Source organism: Mesoplodon densirostris, chromosome 1 (assembly GCF_025265405.1).
Source record: "Mesoplodon densirostris isolate mMesDen1 chromosome 1, mMesDen1 primary haplotype, whole genome shotgun sequence".
Lineage (NCBI taxonomy): Eukaryota > Metazoa > Chordata > Mammalia > Artiodactyla > Ziphiidae > Mesoplodon > Mesoplodon densirostris.
In genome coordinates, this window is record NC_082661.1 from 77,551,462 (window position 1) to 77,565,527 (window position 14,066).

A 14,066-nucleotide genomic window follows, 5' to 3' on the forward strand; every position below is an offset into this window, starting at 1 on the left:
AAGGGTAGTGTGGGTAGCAATGGATAGAAAAGCAAATGGAAAACACATATCTAAGGGCTCTTTAGATAAGAAAAAAATCACATGCCTTATTTCTTCAAAGACGAATTACACAAAGAGAGATAAATACATAGATACACAAATATTAAGAAGACAATATATGTTCTAAGTAGAAAAAAATTATAACATTTAAAAAATATACTGTACATTATGCCAACCATTGTGTCTTACATTATTTCTAGTCATTGAAATTACTTAGTGAGTTATGCAGTATTCTTTTCCTTTACATATGCATGTCAGAGACGTGAAGTGATTTGTCCAAGACCATGCAGAACTGGGATTCCAATTAGACTTACCTGGCTCCAAAGCCCACCTTCTTTCTACTATGTCATGTATCATAGTTTTTGTGTTTTTTCAAATGAAGAATTTTCACTGAATTTTTTTAAATTTTAATAGCTCACTATATATGTCCAGCCAGAGCAAAAGCACACAGCTGAATATGCTGCAAATATAACTAAAAGTGTGTTTGATTATTTTGAAGACTACTTCGCTATGGATTATTCTCTTCCTAAATTAGGTGAGAACCATGTTTTATTTTCTGATTTTTAATATTGCTTTTGTTTTCACCTAAGTTAACTCACTTCCTCCAGCTTTAGCATCCTTAGTTAATGGTCATCCCTTAGTCTTTTCGTCATATGCTTCTACTATGTATCTAATACTTACTAGATGCTGAAAGATTCATTCTGGATTCCTCTAAGAATAATGTCTATACTCTGTTCTTACCTGACAAATGTATAGTATTTTATTTCCAAATAAAGATTGATGTATATATATAGAACTGCAGACATTGCTAATGATGGAACCAGAAAGAGCAACCTAGATCAGCTGATTTCAAAATTAGTACCCATCCCAATAGCTTACATTGCCTCCCTACCATCAGTAAGTTAATAAATAATAGGGATAAATAATGCTGTCAGAGTCCCATGTACTTCCAGCCTTTCCGTTGTTGTACAAGACTAATTCTAGATTCTTCAGCAGTTAAAATGAACTGATGCTACTTCCGTAAGTATTTTTTTCTAATATGGAGGATGTGGGGGACATGTTTTCTTTTTAAAATAAAAATAGTGCTATAATCAAAATGGTATGGATATGACACTTCTATTAACAGCAGAAATGCTTTAATAGTAAGCTTGAGTGGTATTAGCAAAGACTTTAAATGTAACACCCATATAGATGTCTGTAGGGATGAAATGAAGGCAACAAGAAAACCAACAAACCAACACTGTTTCTGCCCTTTAATAAATTACCAATGCAAAGCAACTGGAATGTCAAATTCTCTACATGGGATTGGCTGTGGCTCTGAGCAACTTTGTGGATGCACCATTTTTTTTTTTTTATTGCTTAACAGCTATTAGAGAAGGAGACAGGAAGAGAAACAACTTTCCATCAAACTCAGAATAATATCTAATAAAATGTTAATCACATTAATTTAAAAGTCTTTTTCTCTTTATCTCTCTTGAACCACCCATGATAACCTGGGAAGTGGAAATCTCACAAATTTATTTCTCTGTTCTCTTTTCTTCCTCCCTCTCTCCCATATTCCTTCTTCTTCATAGTTTTATATGCATTTTCAACTCTTTCAGAATTGACTCTTAGACTTTCCTTACAATTGATTACTGCATTTATCCACCCCCAAAATTAAAGGCACTGGAGTTAATTAATTATTATGTCAATACTCACCAAAGAAATGAGGTTTAAAAAAATTCCTTTTGTTCATGGGTTAGGTACAAATTACACTCTGTAACATTATGGAAAATACTGGCCCTTGGGGGGAATATTTCTCCAAACTTTAAGAGGTACTCTTGCGACAAAATAACCAAACCTAAGAATGAAAATAACACTAAAAGTAAACTACTGCTGTAATTCTGACCTCCATTTAAGATGCATCCATTTTCATTCTTTTTATATAAAGCTTTAAGAACCTTTATTTTAACCATAAAGGACCTTTTCTTTATGTTAGATGAAAATTTAATTTATTTTCATTTATGTGCCTAATTTAAATTATATGTAATAATAAATAAATCCCATTCTTATTATAGTTCATTAACTGCAGAAGCTGTGTTCTGTCCACTAATCCAACTGAACCTTTTCTGTTTGGGGATTTAACATAGAACTGATCAACACTGCCTCCTTCTGTCAGATAGCATGTCTACCATTATAGGTCCCAGCAAAAATAAGGACTAGAAAGTCTAGATTGAATTCAACATTTTAGACCTGGAAGGGAATTTCCAGAGAATATAGTCAATTCCATGTTGATCCAACTAATTTAATACATACATACAAGTGGATGGTACGCTATTTAATTAGTAGGGAATCTGGCTGACCACAAATTGTACAGAAGTAGAGAAAAAGTGGAATTTTGTATTCTCTAATAATCTGTTTCCTTGGACAGAAATATATTTCTACACACTTGGAAGCTCTGTACTTTTAAGACCTCATTTTAAAACTTCATTCTCTTATTCCTTACAGCATATCCCCCTAAACAGAAGCTTGGTATTATCTAAGTGAAAGTCATGGGGAAAAAAAGCAAATAAAAATGAAATAGAGAAAGGAAAAAAAGACATAAAATTATAGAGGACTTGAACAGAGCACTGCCAATAGTATTCTTAAAAAATAAAAGACACATTGATATCTGGAGCCAACAGGAAGAGTTCCATGGAAATTTTGAGTGCATTAAAGACTGAAAAGTTTACACAAATAGATTACTGTTTTTCACTCTGAGAAATTATTTTTAGTCTTTTAAAAAACATTCATCTAAAGAACTTAATTTGGTAAGAAGTGTTATGAACAAAATGGAAAGAATGTATTTCTCACTGGACTCTTTTTCCATAGATAAAATCGCTATTCCAGATTTTGGCACTGGGGCTATGGAGAACTGGGGACTCATCACTTACAGAGAAACAAACCTGCTTTATGACCCTAATGAATCAGCCTCATCAAACCAACAGAGGGTGGCCAGTGTGGTTGCCCATGAACTTGTGCATCAGGTATAGAATCTTAGCACCAACTTAGCTTATTTTAAAAAGTGGCTTAAGACCATAGGAATGATTGAAATTATAACTTAGCAAATAAAAAATAGCCAACTCAGAAAATCCTGCTTGAAAGTCTTTCTTACTGCTAATAACCATTTTACCATAAAGAAACTTTTAAGACACATCGTTTTGCCTTTAGTGAATACACGAGGTTTTCCTATAACTTTAAATATTCCCAGTACTACCAAAATAAAGACAATAAACTAAGGAGAATTTCAGATCACTTAAAAACCAGGAGAATTAAAGCAGGAAATAAATGCTAAGTATGATGTCTGCCACTTTTGTGTCAAGTGACAAAATTTGCATGAACAAATGAATGCACTGAAATTTTCTAGGCCTTTCTGCCAAAGGCATGAGAATTTAACCCTCTTTCTTGCTTATAATTTCAGTGGTTTGGAAATACTGTGACCATGGAATGGTGGGAAGACTTGTGGTTAAACGAAGGGTTTGCTACCTTCTTTGAGTTCCTGGGAGTAGACCATGCAGAAAAAGAGTGGCAAATGGTGAGCCCTAAACATAAAAGTTCCAAATCTCTGTTTTCCTCATGTCAAGCTGACTGAAGCCTTTGGACTATGACAGTGGCCCTGAGTTTGGGGCCAAGTGCAGTATCGAATTGGGAATTCCATTGGGAGGCTGGGGTGGAACCAGCTGCCTCCACTGAACTACACCATGCTCAGAGCCTATGCCCAGGCCCTAGAGGGCAATTGACCACCATGAGCCAAGAATGTGGTCAGTAGAGTCATTCAAGAACACGTGCCAGGGCAGGAAAAAAATATCTAGCTTCGACAATGCCAACTCTGTGTTCAAGAAAGTATCTGTAGTGCTAGCCCTTTGAAAAATGTCCAAGACTAATTTTATAAATGACTTCCCTTACACAGGTTGCTGAAATGACACAGTAAAGAGATAAACGCATAAACTTAGTAGTTAGACTCAGGTTCAAATTTTGCACACATCATTTCTTAGATGCGTTACAGGGAATATGACCTCGAGCAAGTTACGTACCCTCTCTGAGTCAGTTCTCTCCTCTATGAAAGAAGAACACTGTTCTCTGTATTGTAAGCTTTAAAGCTTCCAAGATGTACATGTAATTACTATTATTATTCTGTGTCTCTGAGGGGCCTGAAACAGAGGCTTCTATGAACTCTACAGATATTTTTCCCAAAAAGCTACATCTGTTTTCATCTGTATTTAGATGGTGTGGATGTTCTTATCAGTTTGTATATATAAAAGTATAAGTGTGTGGTTATGTGAAAGTAGCATTACAGGAGGTTGTGTACTGTATAGACTACTGCCCTCCACTGGATACAATAAGAAGAGTGTTAGATGCTCGCAGCCCTTGCAGTTTCCACAACCTGATTTAAAAAGTGAAAAAGTTAAACTGGTGAACTCAAAGTCCACCAATTTAAATGTAAATCTCATTCAAAACACCCTCACAGAAACACCCACAATAATGTTTGAGCAAATACCTCAGCACCATGGCCCCATCAATCAATGTAACATAAAATTAACCATCCCAAATATCTAAAATTTAAAAGACTGATAATACCAAATGTAGGTAAATTTGTGGAGCAATTTCAAGTCACATACATTGCTGGTAGACATGATACAGTCACCCTGGAAAATAGTGTGGCCACTTCTTATAAGTTAAACATACATTTATCATATAATCCAGCAATCCTACTCCAAGAGACATGAAAACACTTGTCCACACAAAACCTGCACATAATGGGAATATTCATAATAGCCAACTGCTGGAAACAACTCAAATTTATAAATAAATTGTAGCGTATTGACACAATAGAATACTACTCAACAGTAGAAGGGACAAACTACTGGTAAAGTAACATTGTGGATGAATCTCTAAAGCATTTGCTATGTGGAAAAAGGCATCTGTGAATGACTACATATTGAATGAGTCCATTTATTTGACATTCTAGAAAAGACAAAACTATAGGAATAAAATATATACCACTGGTTGTCAGGGACTGAGGTGAAAGGAGGAGACAGACTGAAAAAGGATTCAAGGGAACTTTTGGGGGTAAGAAATTTTTCCATATCTTGACTATGATTGTAGTTAAGATTGTTTATATCTGTCAAAACTCATCAAACTGTCTACTTTAAGAGGGTAAATTTTAATAATGAAAATTATATTTCAAAAAACTTAACTTTAAAAAATGGACCAAGAAAAGCATTAATTAAATTATAAAATTAATTAAACAATTAACTTCTAATGTTTTCAGATTATGAAAACTGGAAAAATGTTCAATTAGTATTTGGTATTGCATCCTTATTATTTTCTCATATCATAAAGGTATACTTTGAGAACAAGTTAGTCTATAAATTAAAACTGAAAGATTAAAAAAAAGTGAAAAAGTTAATTTGCAACAATTGCTTCTTTAAAATTTAATCTACATTGTGGTTTTTCAAGGATAGAACTACTGACATTTAGGCCAGATAATTCTTTGTTGTGGGGACTGTCCTGTGTATTGTAGGGTATTTAGCAGCATCCCTGGCCTGTATCTATTAGATGACAGTAACCCTCCACCCCAGCTGTGAAACCAAAAATGTCCCCATAAGACAGTGTGGAGAAAACGGAACCCTCCTACTCTATTGGTGGGAATGAAAGTTGGTACAGCCACTATGGAAAACAGTACGGAAGTTCCTCAGAAAACTAAAAATAAAAGTAACACATGCTTCAGCAATCCCACTCCTGGACGTATACCTGGACAAAACTATAAATCAAAGAGATACATGCACCCCTATGTTCACAGCAGCACTATTCACAATAGCCAACACATGGAAATGACCTAAATGTTCATCAAAAGATGAATGGATAAAGACGATGTTGTACATACATACAATGGAATATTACTCAGCTATAAAAAAGAATGAAATAATGCCATTTGCAGCAACGCAGATGCAACTAGAGATGATCACACTAAGTCAGAAAGAGAAAGACAGATACCATATGATATCACTTATATCTGGAATCTAAAATATGGCACAATCGGGCTTCCCTGGTGGCGCAGTGGTTGAGAGTCCGCCTGCCGATGCACGGGACATGGGTTCGTGCCCCAGGCCGGGAAGATCCCACATGCCGCGGAGTGGCTGGGCCCATGAGCCATGGCCGCTGAGCCTGCGCATCTGGAGCCTGTGCTCCACAGCGGGAGAGGCCACAACAGTGAGAGGCCCGCGTACCGCAAAAAATAAATAAAATAAATAAAATGAGGCACAATGAACTTATCTACAAAACAGAACTGGACTCACAGACATAGAGAACAGACTTGTGGTTGCCAAGGGGTGGGAGAGGGAGAGGGATGGACTGAGAGTTTGGGGTTAGTAGATGCAAACTATTACATTTAGAATGGATAAACAACAAGGTCCTACTGTATAGCACAGGGAACTATATCCAGTCTCCCGGGATAAACCATAATGGAAAAGAATATAAAAAATAATGTATGTATGTGTATAACTGAGTCACTTTGCTGTATGGCAGAAATTAGCATGACACTGTAAATCAATAATACTTCAATTAAAAAAATAGAGAAAACAACAGAAAAATGTCTCCACATATTGCCAGATGTCATCTGAATGATAAAATGTCCCCTAGTTGAGGACCATTCATCTATGTTGAAAATTGCTGATTTCATAATTTATTGAAATTAAACTATATAAATGAAAAATTATTTTGTCCTGTATTTTCTATAAAGTAACCCTTCTTATATCAAGATGTATTATTTATGTAATATATTGTATATGTAATATTTTAACATTCCATTTTTAGTGTTTCAAAAACAATTAAATATTGGAAAAATTTAGTATGCAGTTCTTAAATGAAATTTAATCATACGATCCAACTCATTCATTATTCATCTATTCATTCATTCTTCATTCAGTGAACACTACGGAGGACCCAAAACTGAATAAAACACACTTCCTGCCCTTACAGAAGTTCCTAATTTAGGGTCTGGTAGTGGAGGGAATAGATAAACAAAGATACATTGTAAGAGAGCTTGATAAGTACCACAATAGTGGAGCCTCATTTTACAGGTGATAAAATCTGATGCCCAGGAAGGTAATGTACCTTCCATATGTCACACAGACAATTGGTAGCACAACCAAGACGAGAGTCAAATTTCCTGACACTGAGATTAAGATTCTTTCTTCTTACCTAAACATTTTAGGGGAACAAAAATTAAAATCCAAGACAAAATTACCTTGATTGACAGTCATCACTTGACAATAGTACCTTGCCTATTATAAGTGGAATTCACAAAATTTGAAAATGTAAACTAATATAGCATGCTCCTTTTGGGATATATTTTTGATTAAGTAAGATCAATAAAGCTTTTGATTTTTATTATTAGTGATTTAATAGAATTTCAGAATCTAATTGATTAAGAATCAAAATAATAACAGCAGCTAGTGTGTTAGGTTTTCACTCTGTGCCAGGTACTATGTCAAATGCCTGCCATGCATTATCTCATTAAATCCTCTGCACATTTCTAAAAAAGTAGCTGCCATCATGGGTGAGGGAAATTACTTAAACTCACATGTCTAGAAAGTGGAGAAACTGAGCTTTGAACCTAGGAAGTTTGACTATAGTGCTAGACCTCTCAAACACTCTATTTTGCTGAGAAAACCTAGGACAGGAATGAGAAGGTAATTAGAACTAAAGCAAAAGTTAATGTTTTCTTCAATTAATTAAGAATCATCCAAATTCCAATGATTAATGGGAAAAGACCCCTAAAACAATTTTTGGAATATCAACAGGTTTCCTTAAGTCTCAGACAAATCTGTGGGGAGATATCATTCTTACTGCACACATATGAAACAGGGCTTGAAAAGTTTGGCTCATGTCTGAAAGTCACACAGAAGTAGCAGAAACAGAATTTATAAATGCTTCTGTCTTCTTGGCCTGCCATATAGGGGTGAAGTCAAGGGAATTATAAGTAGAAGGGAATGGAATCAGTGTAGAAAAATCAGTGCAAAATATGATTAATTTGAACATCTAATATTTGTTTTAAATAATGAGTCATTTATATTTATTTCCCCCCAATGTGTATTATATAAATGATATTTTGACATATAAACCACTATAAATGAAGTGCTAGATTTCTTTGGTTCATTCTGTTATTTCAGCGTGATCAGATGCTACTTGAAGATGTATTACCTGTACAAGAGGATGATTCTTTGATATCTTCACACCCAATTATAGTCACTGTGTCAACTCCTGATGAAATAACATCTGTTTTTGATGGGATTTCCTATAGCAAGGTGCGGAAAATATAACACTGCTTTGAATGTCTTCCTGTTTAGTGGTTTTTCTCTTAGTAAATGCCTAAAAATGGTAAGAGTGGTTATACTATGTTAATGGGCTTTGGGAAACAGTGTAAACTTATTCCAAGTGCTGAATATTCAATAGTTTGTAATTTTCAGTGGAAATGATCAATGCTGGTCATTGTCACAGGATTCTGAATCAGATTTTTTAAAGTTTCTCTTTTTACTTTTGTTTATAACAGCTATCATTCTGATAACTGAACATTTACCCTTTAAGCATCCAATTTAAAGTTATTTGACTTGATTTTTTAACACAGTAAATCTTCTTTTTCTGCCATGTGGTCAATGAGAAGTGCCATATATGTGGACACCTTTTCTAGTAGAATGTTTCCAGTAAGCACTTAAATCCAATTCTGTTTGAAGGAATTACTTTCATCATTTTTTTTTTTTCTTTTTTTTTTTTTTGCTGTACGCGGGCCTCTCACTGTTGTGGCCTCTCCCGTTCTGGAGCACAGCCTCCGGACGCGCAGGCTCAGCGGCCATGGCTCACAGGCCCAGCCGCTCCGCGGCATGTGGGATCTTCCCGGACCGGGGCACGAACCCGTGTCCCCTGCATCAGCAGGCAGACTCTCAATCACTGCACCACCAGGGAAGCCCACTTTAATCCATTTTTATATACGATTTAAAGATGAATTTGTTAGCATGTCATAGATGGGGCATTTTTATCCAGTAAAATTTTATGAAAAGTTTCTAATAACCCATAGTGACCTGAAGCTTTATGCTACCCATTTTTCTCCCACAATTTCTCCTGTAGCTTCTCCTCTAAACATATTCCTCACCTGTATACAACATACTTTAGTCGATTTTCCACCCCAGCCTCTTGCGGTTTACCCACCAGGTTAAGTTGTTCAAAAGCCACTGCAAACTAATACATTTTACTGTTCTGGGTGATACCCAAAGTTTTATTTAAGACAAAATATTATAATTATTAAAATGAATACTAGATAAAATTGGCTTTAGTGAAAAAGCCTTCTATATATTAGTATTTGAAGTTTATAGCATCATATTTTTTGGCTTTCCCTCTCATATGTTCTCATGGCATTATTTCAGGCTTCCTTTATTCATTTTTCTTTTATATTGTCAATGATTCTTTTTATCTTTCTGTTAAAAGGAAAATCTCTAATCCACTTACAGTATATTCTAATAATTCACATAGAGAGATTTATATTTATTAAATCAGCTTCTTCCTAAGTCCTAGATATTCCATGGGTATTAGGTCAGAAATAAATACATGTTTCTAAGCCTTTAGCTTTATACTAGGTACAAAAATAACTTATATTTTAATAAATTACAGTAGAAATTGCTAACTTAAATGCGGAAGCAATGTTTTTCTGGTCACTTACTTGAAAATTGATTTTTAAATCTATGAATAATGCATTTAAAATTAATCTTATAACATATGAAAAGCAAGTAGATAGCAGAAGTATTCATCAGACTCTTCAGACTAAATAAAATCAAATGAGATAAACCACTTTGGAAGAGTAGCATTTTATGCCTAAATTATATACGTAATCTATATTAAACTATCTGACCAGATTAATTCCTCAACTGTCTACTCCCCTCTGTTAAAATATAATTATTTTCCCCAAATATTCCAATATACTTAAGAAGTAGCCAGAAGTTTATCCTGAAGTTGCTTTCCTTGTTCATCAAAGAACATGACTTTTCTAAAACTTTCTCCAGATTCTCTTTCATTAGGAAAGCCCCATCTACTGGTTCATGTGGTGAAGTGCAATAATTATTTGAACCTTGTTAACAAACTGAAACGATGGCCATTTTATCAATTTCTCCTTGTCTTTCAGTTATTTTAGAAGCATAGATACAGGGGGTATACCAAGTGGTATTTTCATCCTAAAATCACAGATTGATAGCCATATAATTTAGCAGAATCATCTTAAAGACATTATCTCACACATATGATCATGAAATACTAGTCACAATAGTGATCACTGATATTTGTTTCTTATATATTCTTTATTAATTTAACTTGCCATTCTTTTCCATCATAGGGAGCTTCCATTCTGAGAATGCTTGAAGACTGGATAACACCAGATAAATTTCAAAAAGGATGTCAGGTATGATCTATTACTTTTAATATTATTAAAAAACTACACTGATATATGGCTGATGAATGTTAAGATATGTGATTAATTAAGGACAGTTCCGTTTTTACTTTTCCTTTCCTTGCTCAAGGATAATACAGCAAAACACAAAAAGGTGATCACATCCAGGTTAGTACCTACGTTCTATCTGTAATTGCCATTTAACAGAAGTTTCACAGAGAAGTGAAACAGATTACTTAGTTATTTTTTACACCCTTTACATGTGTATTAGCTCAGTCTGCCATAACAAAACACCATAGATTGGGTGGCATAACAACAGAAATTTATTTTTTCACAGTTCTGTAGACTAAGAAGTCTAAGACCAAGGTGCTGGCAGACTCAGTTTTCGGTGAGAGTTTTCTTTCTGGCTTCCTGATGGTCACCTTTTTGCTGTGCCCTCACATAGCAGAGAGAGAGAGAACCTTCTGGTGTCTCTTCTTATAAGGACACTGATCCCATCATGAGGCTCCCACCCTCATGATCTCATCTAAACCTCACCCTAAACCTCCCAAAAGCCTCATCTCCAAATACCGTCACATTGGGCATTAGGCCTTCAAAGTATGAATTTTGGGTTTTGGGGGAACACAATTCAGTCCATAGCAACATAATACAAAAATTTAAATCTATCTATAAAGCTCTTCCATTATAGTTTTTAAAAGGACTTTTCCCTTATTATTGGATTATAAAATGGTTAACACACATATTCCTATTATGATAAAGTCAGTGAATAAAGAGGGCCTGCTTCCATTTGGAAAGAGAAATAGCAGTCAATTTCTTAAAGCATTTCACACATCCCACTTAAGGTTATTCCTCCAGTGGATGTCTCAGTTCCATTGCTGTTATTCTAGACCATAAGCCAGTTCTCTCAGGGTTTTATATTATCTATATTACCACCATTGCTACCTTGTGTCCCTGTAACTGTCCTGTCTGCAGGTTGGCTCTGTTGCAGCCTAGGGCTGGAACTGTCTTCCTACTCTATCTCTTCCATCTCCATCCCCGCTACTGTGAAATCCCAGGTAGTAGGCAGAGCAGCGCTGATAGTATCCAATCCATAAAATAGAAAATGGGTGAGAGCAGTGCCCTGTTAGCTTTCCCAAAGGGTACCAGTACTTCCTTTGGATGTGATTCCCCAGGACAGTGCCTGGCCGCCATTCCTACAGCTCTCACTACTGCCAAGTCTTCTTATGTGGCAATCAGCATTCTCTATAATACCATAAAAGGAAATGGTCCCCTTCTACCCAATACTTAAATTCCTAGGTGAATATTAAAGTAAAAAATAAGACCAGGATTTAGGAAATATTCAGGGAGCACATCAGTACATTTTACTACTTTTGTCCATGAATAAAATATTCTGTGTGGACATTAGGTGGAAACAGAGAAGCTACGTGTTTGTTCTTAAGTGTACCTTAGAACATCTTGTAAACCCTTCATCAGCTTCAGACTCAAATTTCATACTTCTCTAACTGTAAGCACCTTTTGTGAGGAACTGTGTCTTCTATATCTTTGCATATAGTAGGAGAGTGCATTACAGATGTTAGAAGATCCAAAAAATGCCTCTTGAATAAATGAATGGTCTATAATAAATAATATAGAATATAAAAATAAACAAAGACAATTCATTTTTAAAAGTAAATTAAAATTTCATTTGCATAGTTTTCATTCTAAATTAAACTGATGAATAACACATTCTTGGAATCTTCAAAGTGGACTTCAAATTAAATAATTTTTCATGTTAACTTTTTCTTTTTTGCTTTATAACAAATTTAATCAGTTATACATATACATATGTTCCCATATCCCCTCCCTTTTGCGTCTCCCTCCCACCCTCCCTATCCCACCCCTCCAGGCGGTCACAAAGCACCGAGCTGATCTCCATGTGCTATGCGGCTGCTTCCCACTAGCTATCTACCTTACGTTTGGTAGTGTATATATGTCCATGCCGCTCTTTCACTTTGTCACAGCTTACCCTTCCCCCTCCCCATATCCCCAAGTCCATTCTCTAGTAGGTCTGTGTCTTTATTCCTGTCTTACCCTTATGTTCTTCATGACTTTTTTTTCTTAAATTCCATATATATGTGTCAGCATACAGTATTTGTCTTTCTCTTTCTGACTTACTTCACTCTGTATGACAGACTCTAGGTCCATCCACCTCATTACAAATAGCTCAATTTCATTTCTTTTTATGGCTGAGTAATATTCCATTGTATATATGTGCCACATCTTCTTTACCCATTCATCCGATGATGGACACTTAGGTTGTTTCCATCTCCAGGCTATTGTAAATAGGGCTGCTATGAACATTTTGGTACATGTCTCTTTTTGAATTATGGTTTTCTCAGGGTATATGCCTAGTAGTGGGATTGCTGGGTCATATGGTAGTTCTATTTGTAGTTTTTTAAGGAACCTCCATACTGTTCTCCATAGTGGCTGTACCAATTCACATTCCCACCAGCAGTGCAAGAGTGTTCCCTTTTCTCCACACCCTCTCCAGCATTTATTGTTTCTAGATTTCTTGATGATGGCCATTTTGACTTGTGTGAGATGATATCTCATTGTAGTTTTGATTTGCATTTCTCTAATGAGTAAAGATGTTGAGCATCCTTTCATGTGTTTGTTGGCAGTCTGTATATCTTCTGTGGAGAAATGTCTATTTAGGTCTTCTGCCCATTTTTGGATTGGGTTGTTTGTTTTTTTGTTATTGAGCTGCATGAGCTGCTTATAAATTTTGGAGATTAATCCTTTGTCAGTTGCTTCATTTGCAAATATTTTCTCCCATTCTGAGGGTTGTCTTTTGGTCTTGTTTATGGTTTCCTTTGCTGTGCAAAAGCTTTTAAGTTTCATTAGGTCAAGTGTGTTTATTTTTGTCTTTATTTCCATTTCTCTAGGAGGTGGGCCAAAAAGGATCTTGCTGTGATTTATGTCATAGAGTGTTCTGCCTATGTTTTCCTCTAAGAGTTTGATAGTGTCTGCCCTTACATTTAGGTCTTTAATCCATTTTGAGCTTATTTTTGTGTATGGTGTTAGGGAGTGATCTAATCTCATACTTATACATGTCCCTATCCAGTTTTCCCAGCACCACTTATTGAAGAGACGGTCCTTTCTCCACTGTACATTCCTGCCTACTTTATCAAAGATAAGGTGTCCATATGTCCGTGGGTTTATCTCTGGGCTTTCTATCCTGTTCCATTGATCTATCTTTCTGTTTTTGTGCCAGTACCATACTGTCTTGATTACTGTAGCTTTGTAGTATAGTCTGAAGTCAGGGAGCCTGATTCCTCCAGCTCCATTTTTCGTTCTCAAGATTGCTTTGGCTATTCAGCATCTTTTGTGTTTCCATACAAATTGTGAAATTTTTTGTTCTAGTTCTGTAAAAAATGCCAGTGGTAGTTTGATAGGGATTGCAATGAATCTGTAGATTGCTTTGGGTAGTAGAATCATTTTCACAATGTTGATTCTTCCAATCCAAGAACATGATACATCTCTCCATCTATTTGTATCATCTTTAATTTCTTTCATCAGTGTCTTATAATTTTCT

The 14,066-nt window shown here is 35.4% G+C and overlaps 1 protein-coding gene across 1 annotated transcript in view; it reads left to right on the forward strand.

Moving 5' to 3' along the window:
* Window positions 1-14,066, forward strand: part of ENPEP (glutamyl aminopeptidase) — a 103,560-nt gene that overhangs the window by 39,088 nt on the left and 50,406 nt on the right. Inside the window, exons 4-8 of the mRNA XM_060088564.1 lie at window positions 454-574; window positions 2,890-3,044; window positions 3,479-3,592; window positions 8,232-8,366; window positions 10,439-10,504. Of these exons, the coding sequence (XP_059944547.1) occupies window positions 454-574; window positions 2,890-3,044; window positions 3,479-3,592; window positions 8,232-8,366; window positions 10,439-10,504 (591 nt within the window). The remainder of the gene's footprint in view (window positions 1-453; window positions 575-2,889; window positions 3,045-3,478; window positions 3,593-8,231; window positions 8,367-10,438; window positions 10,505-14,066) is intronic.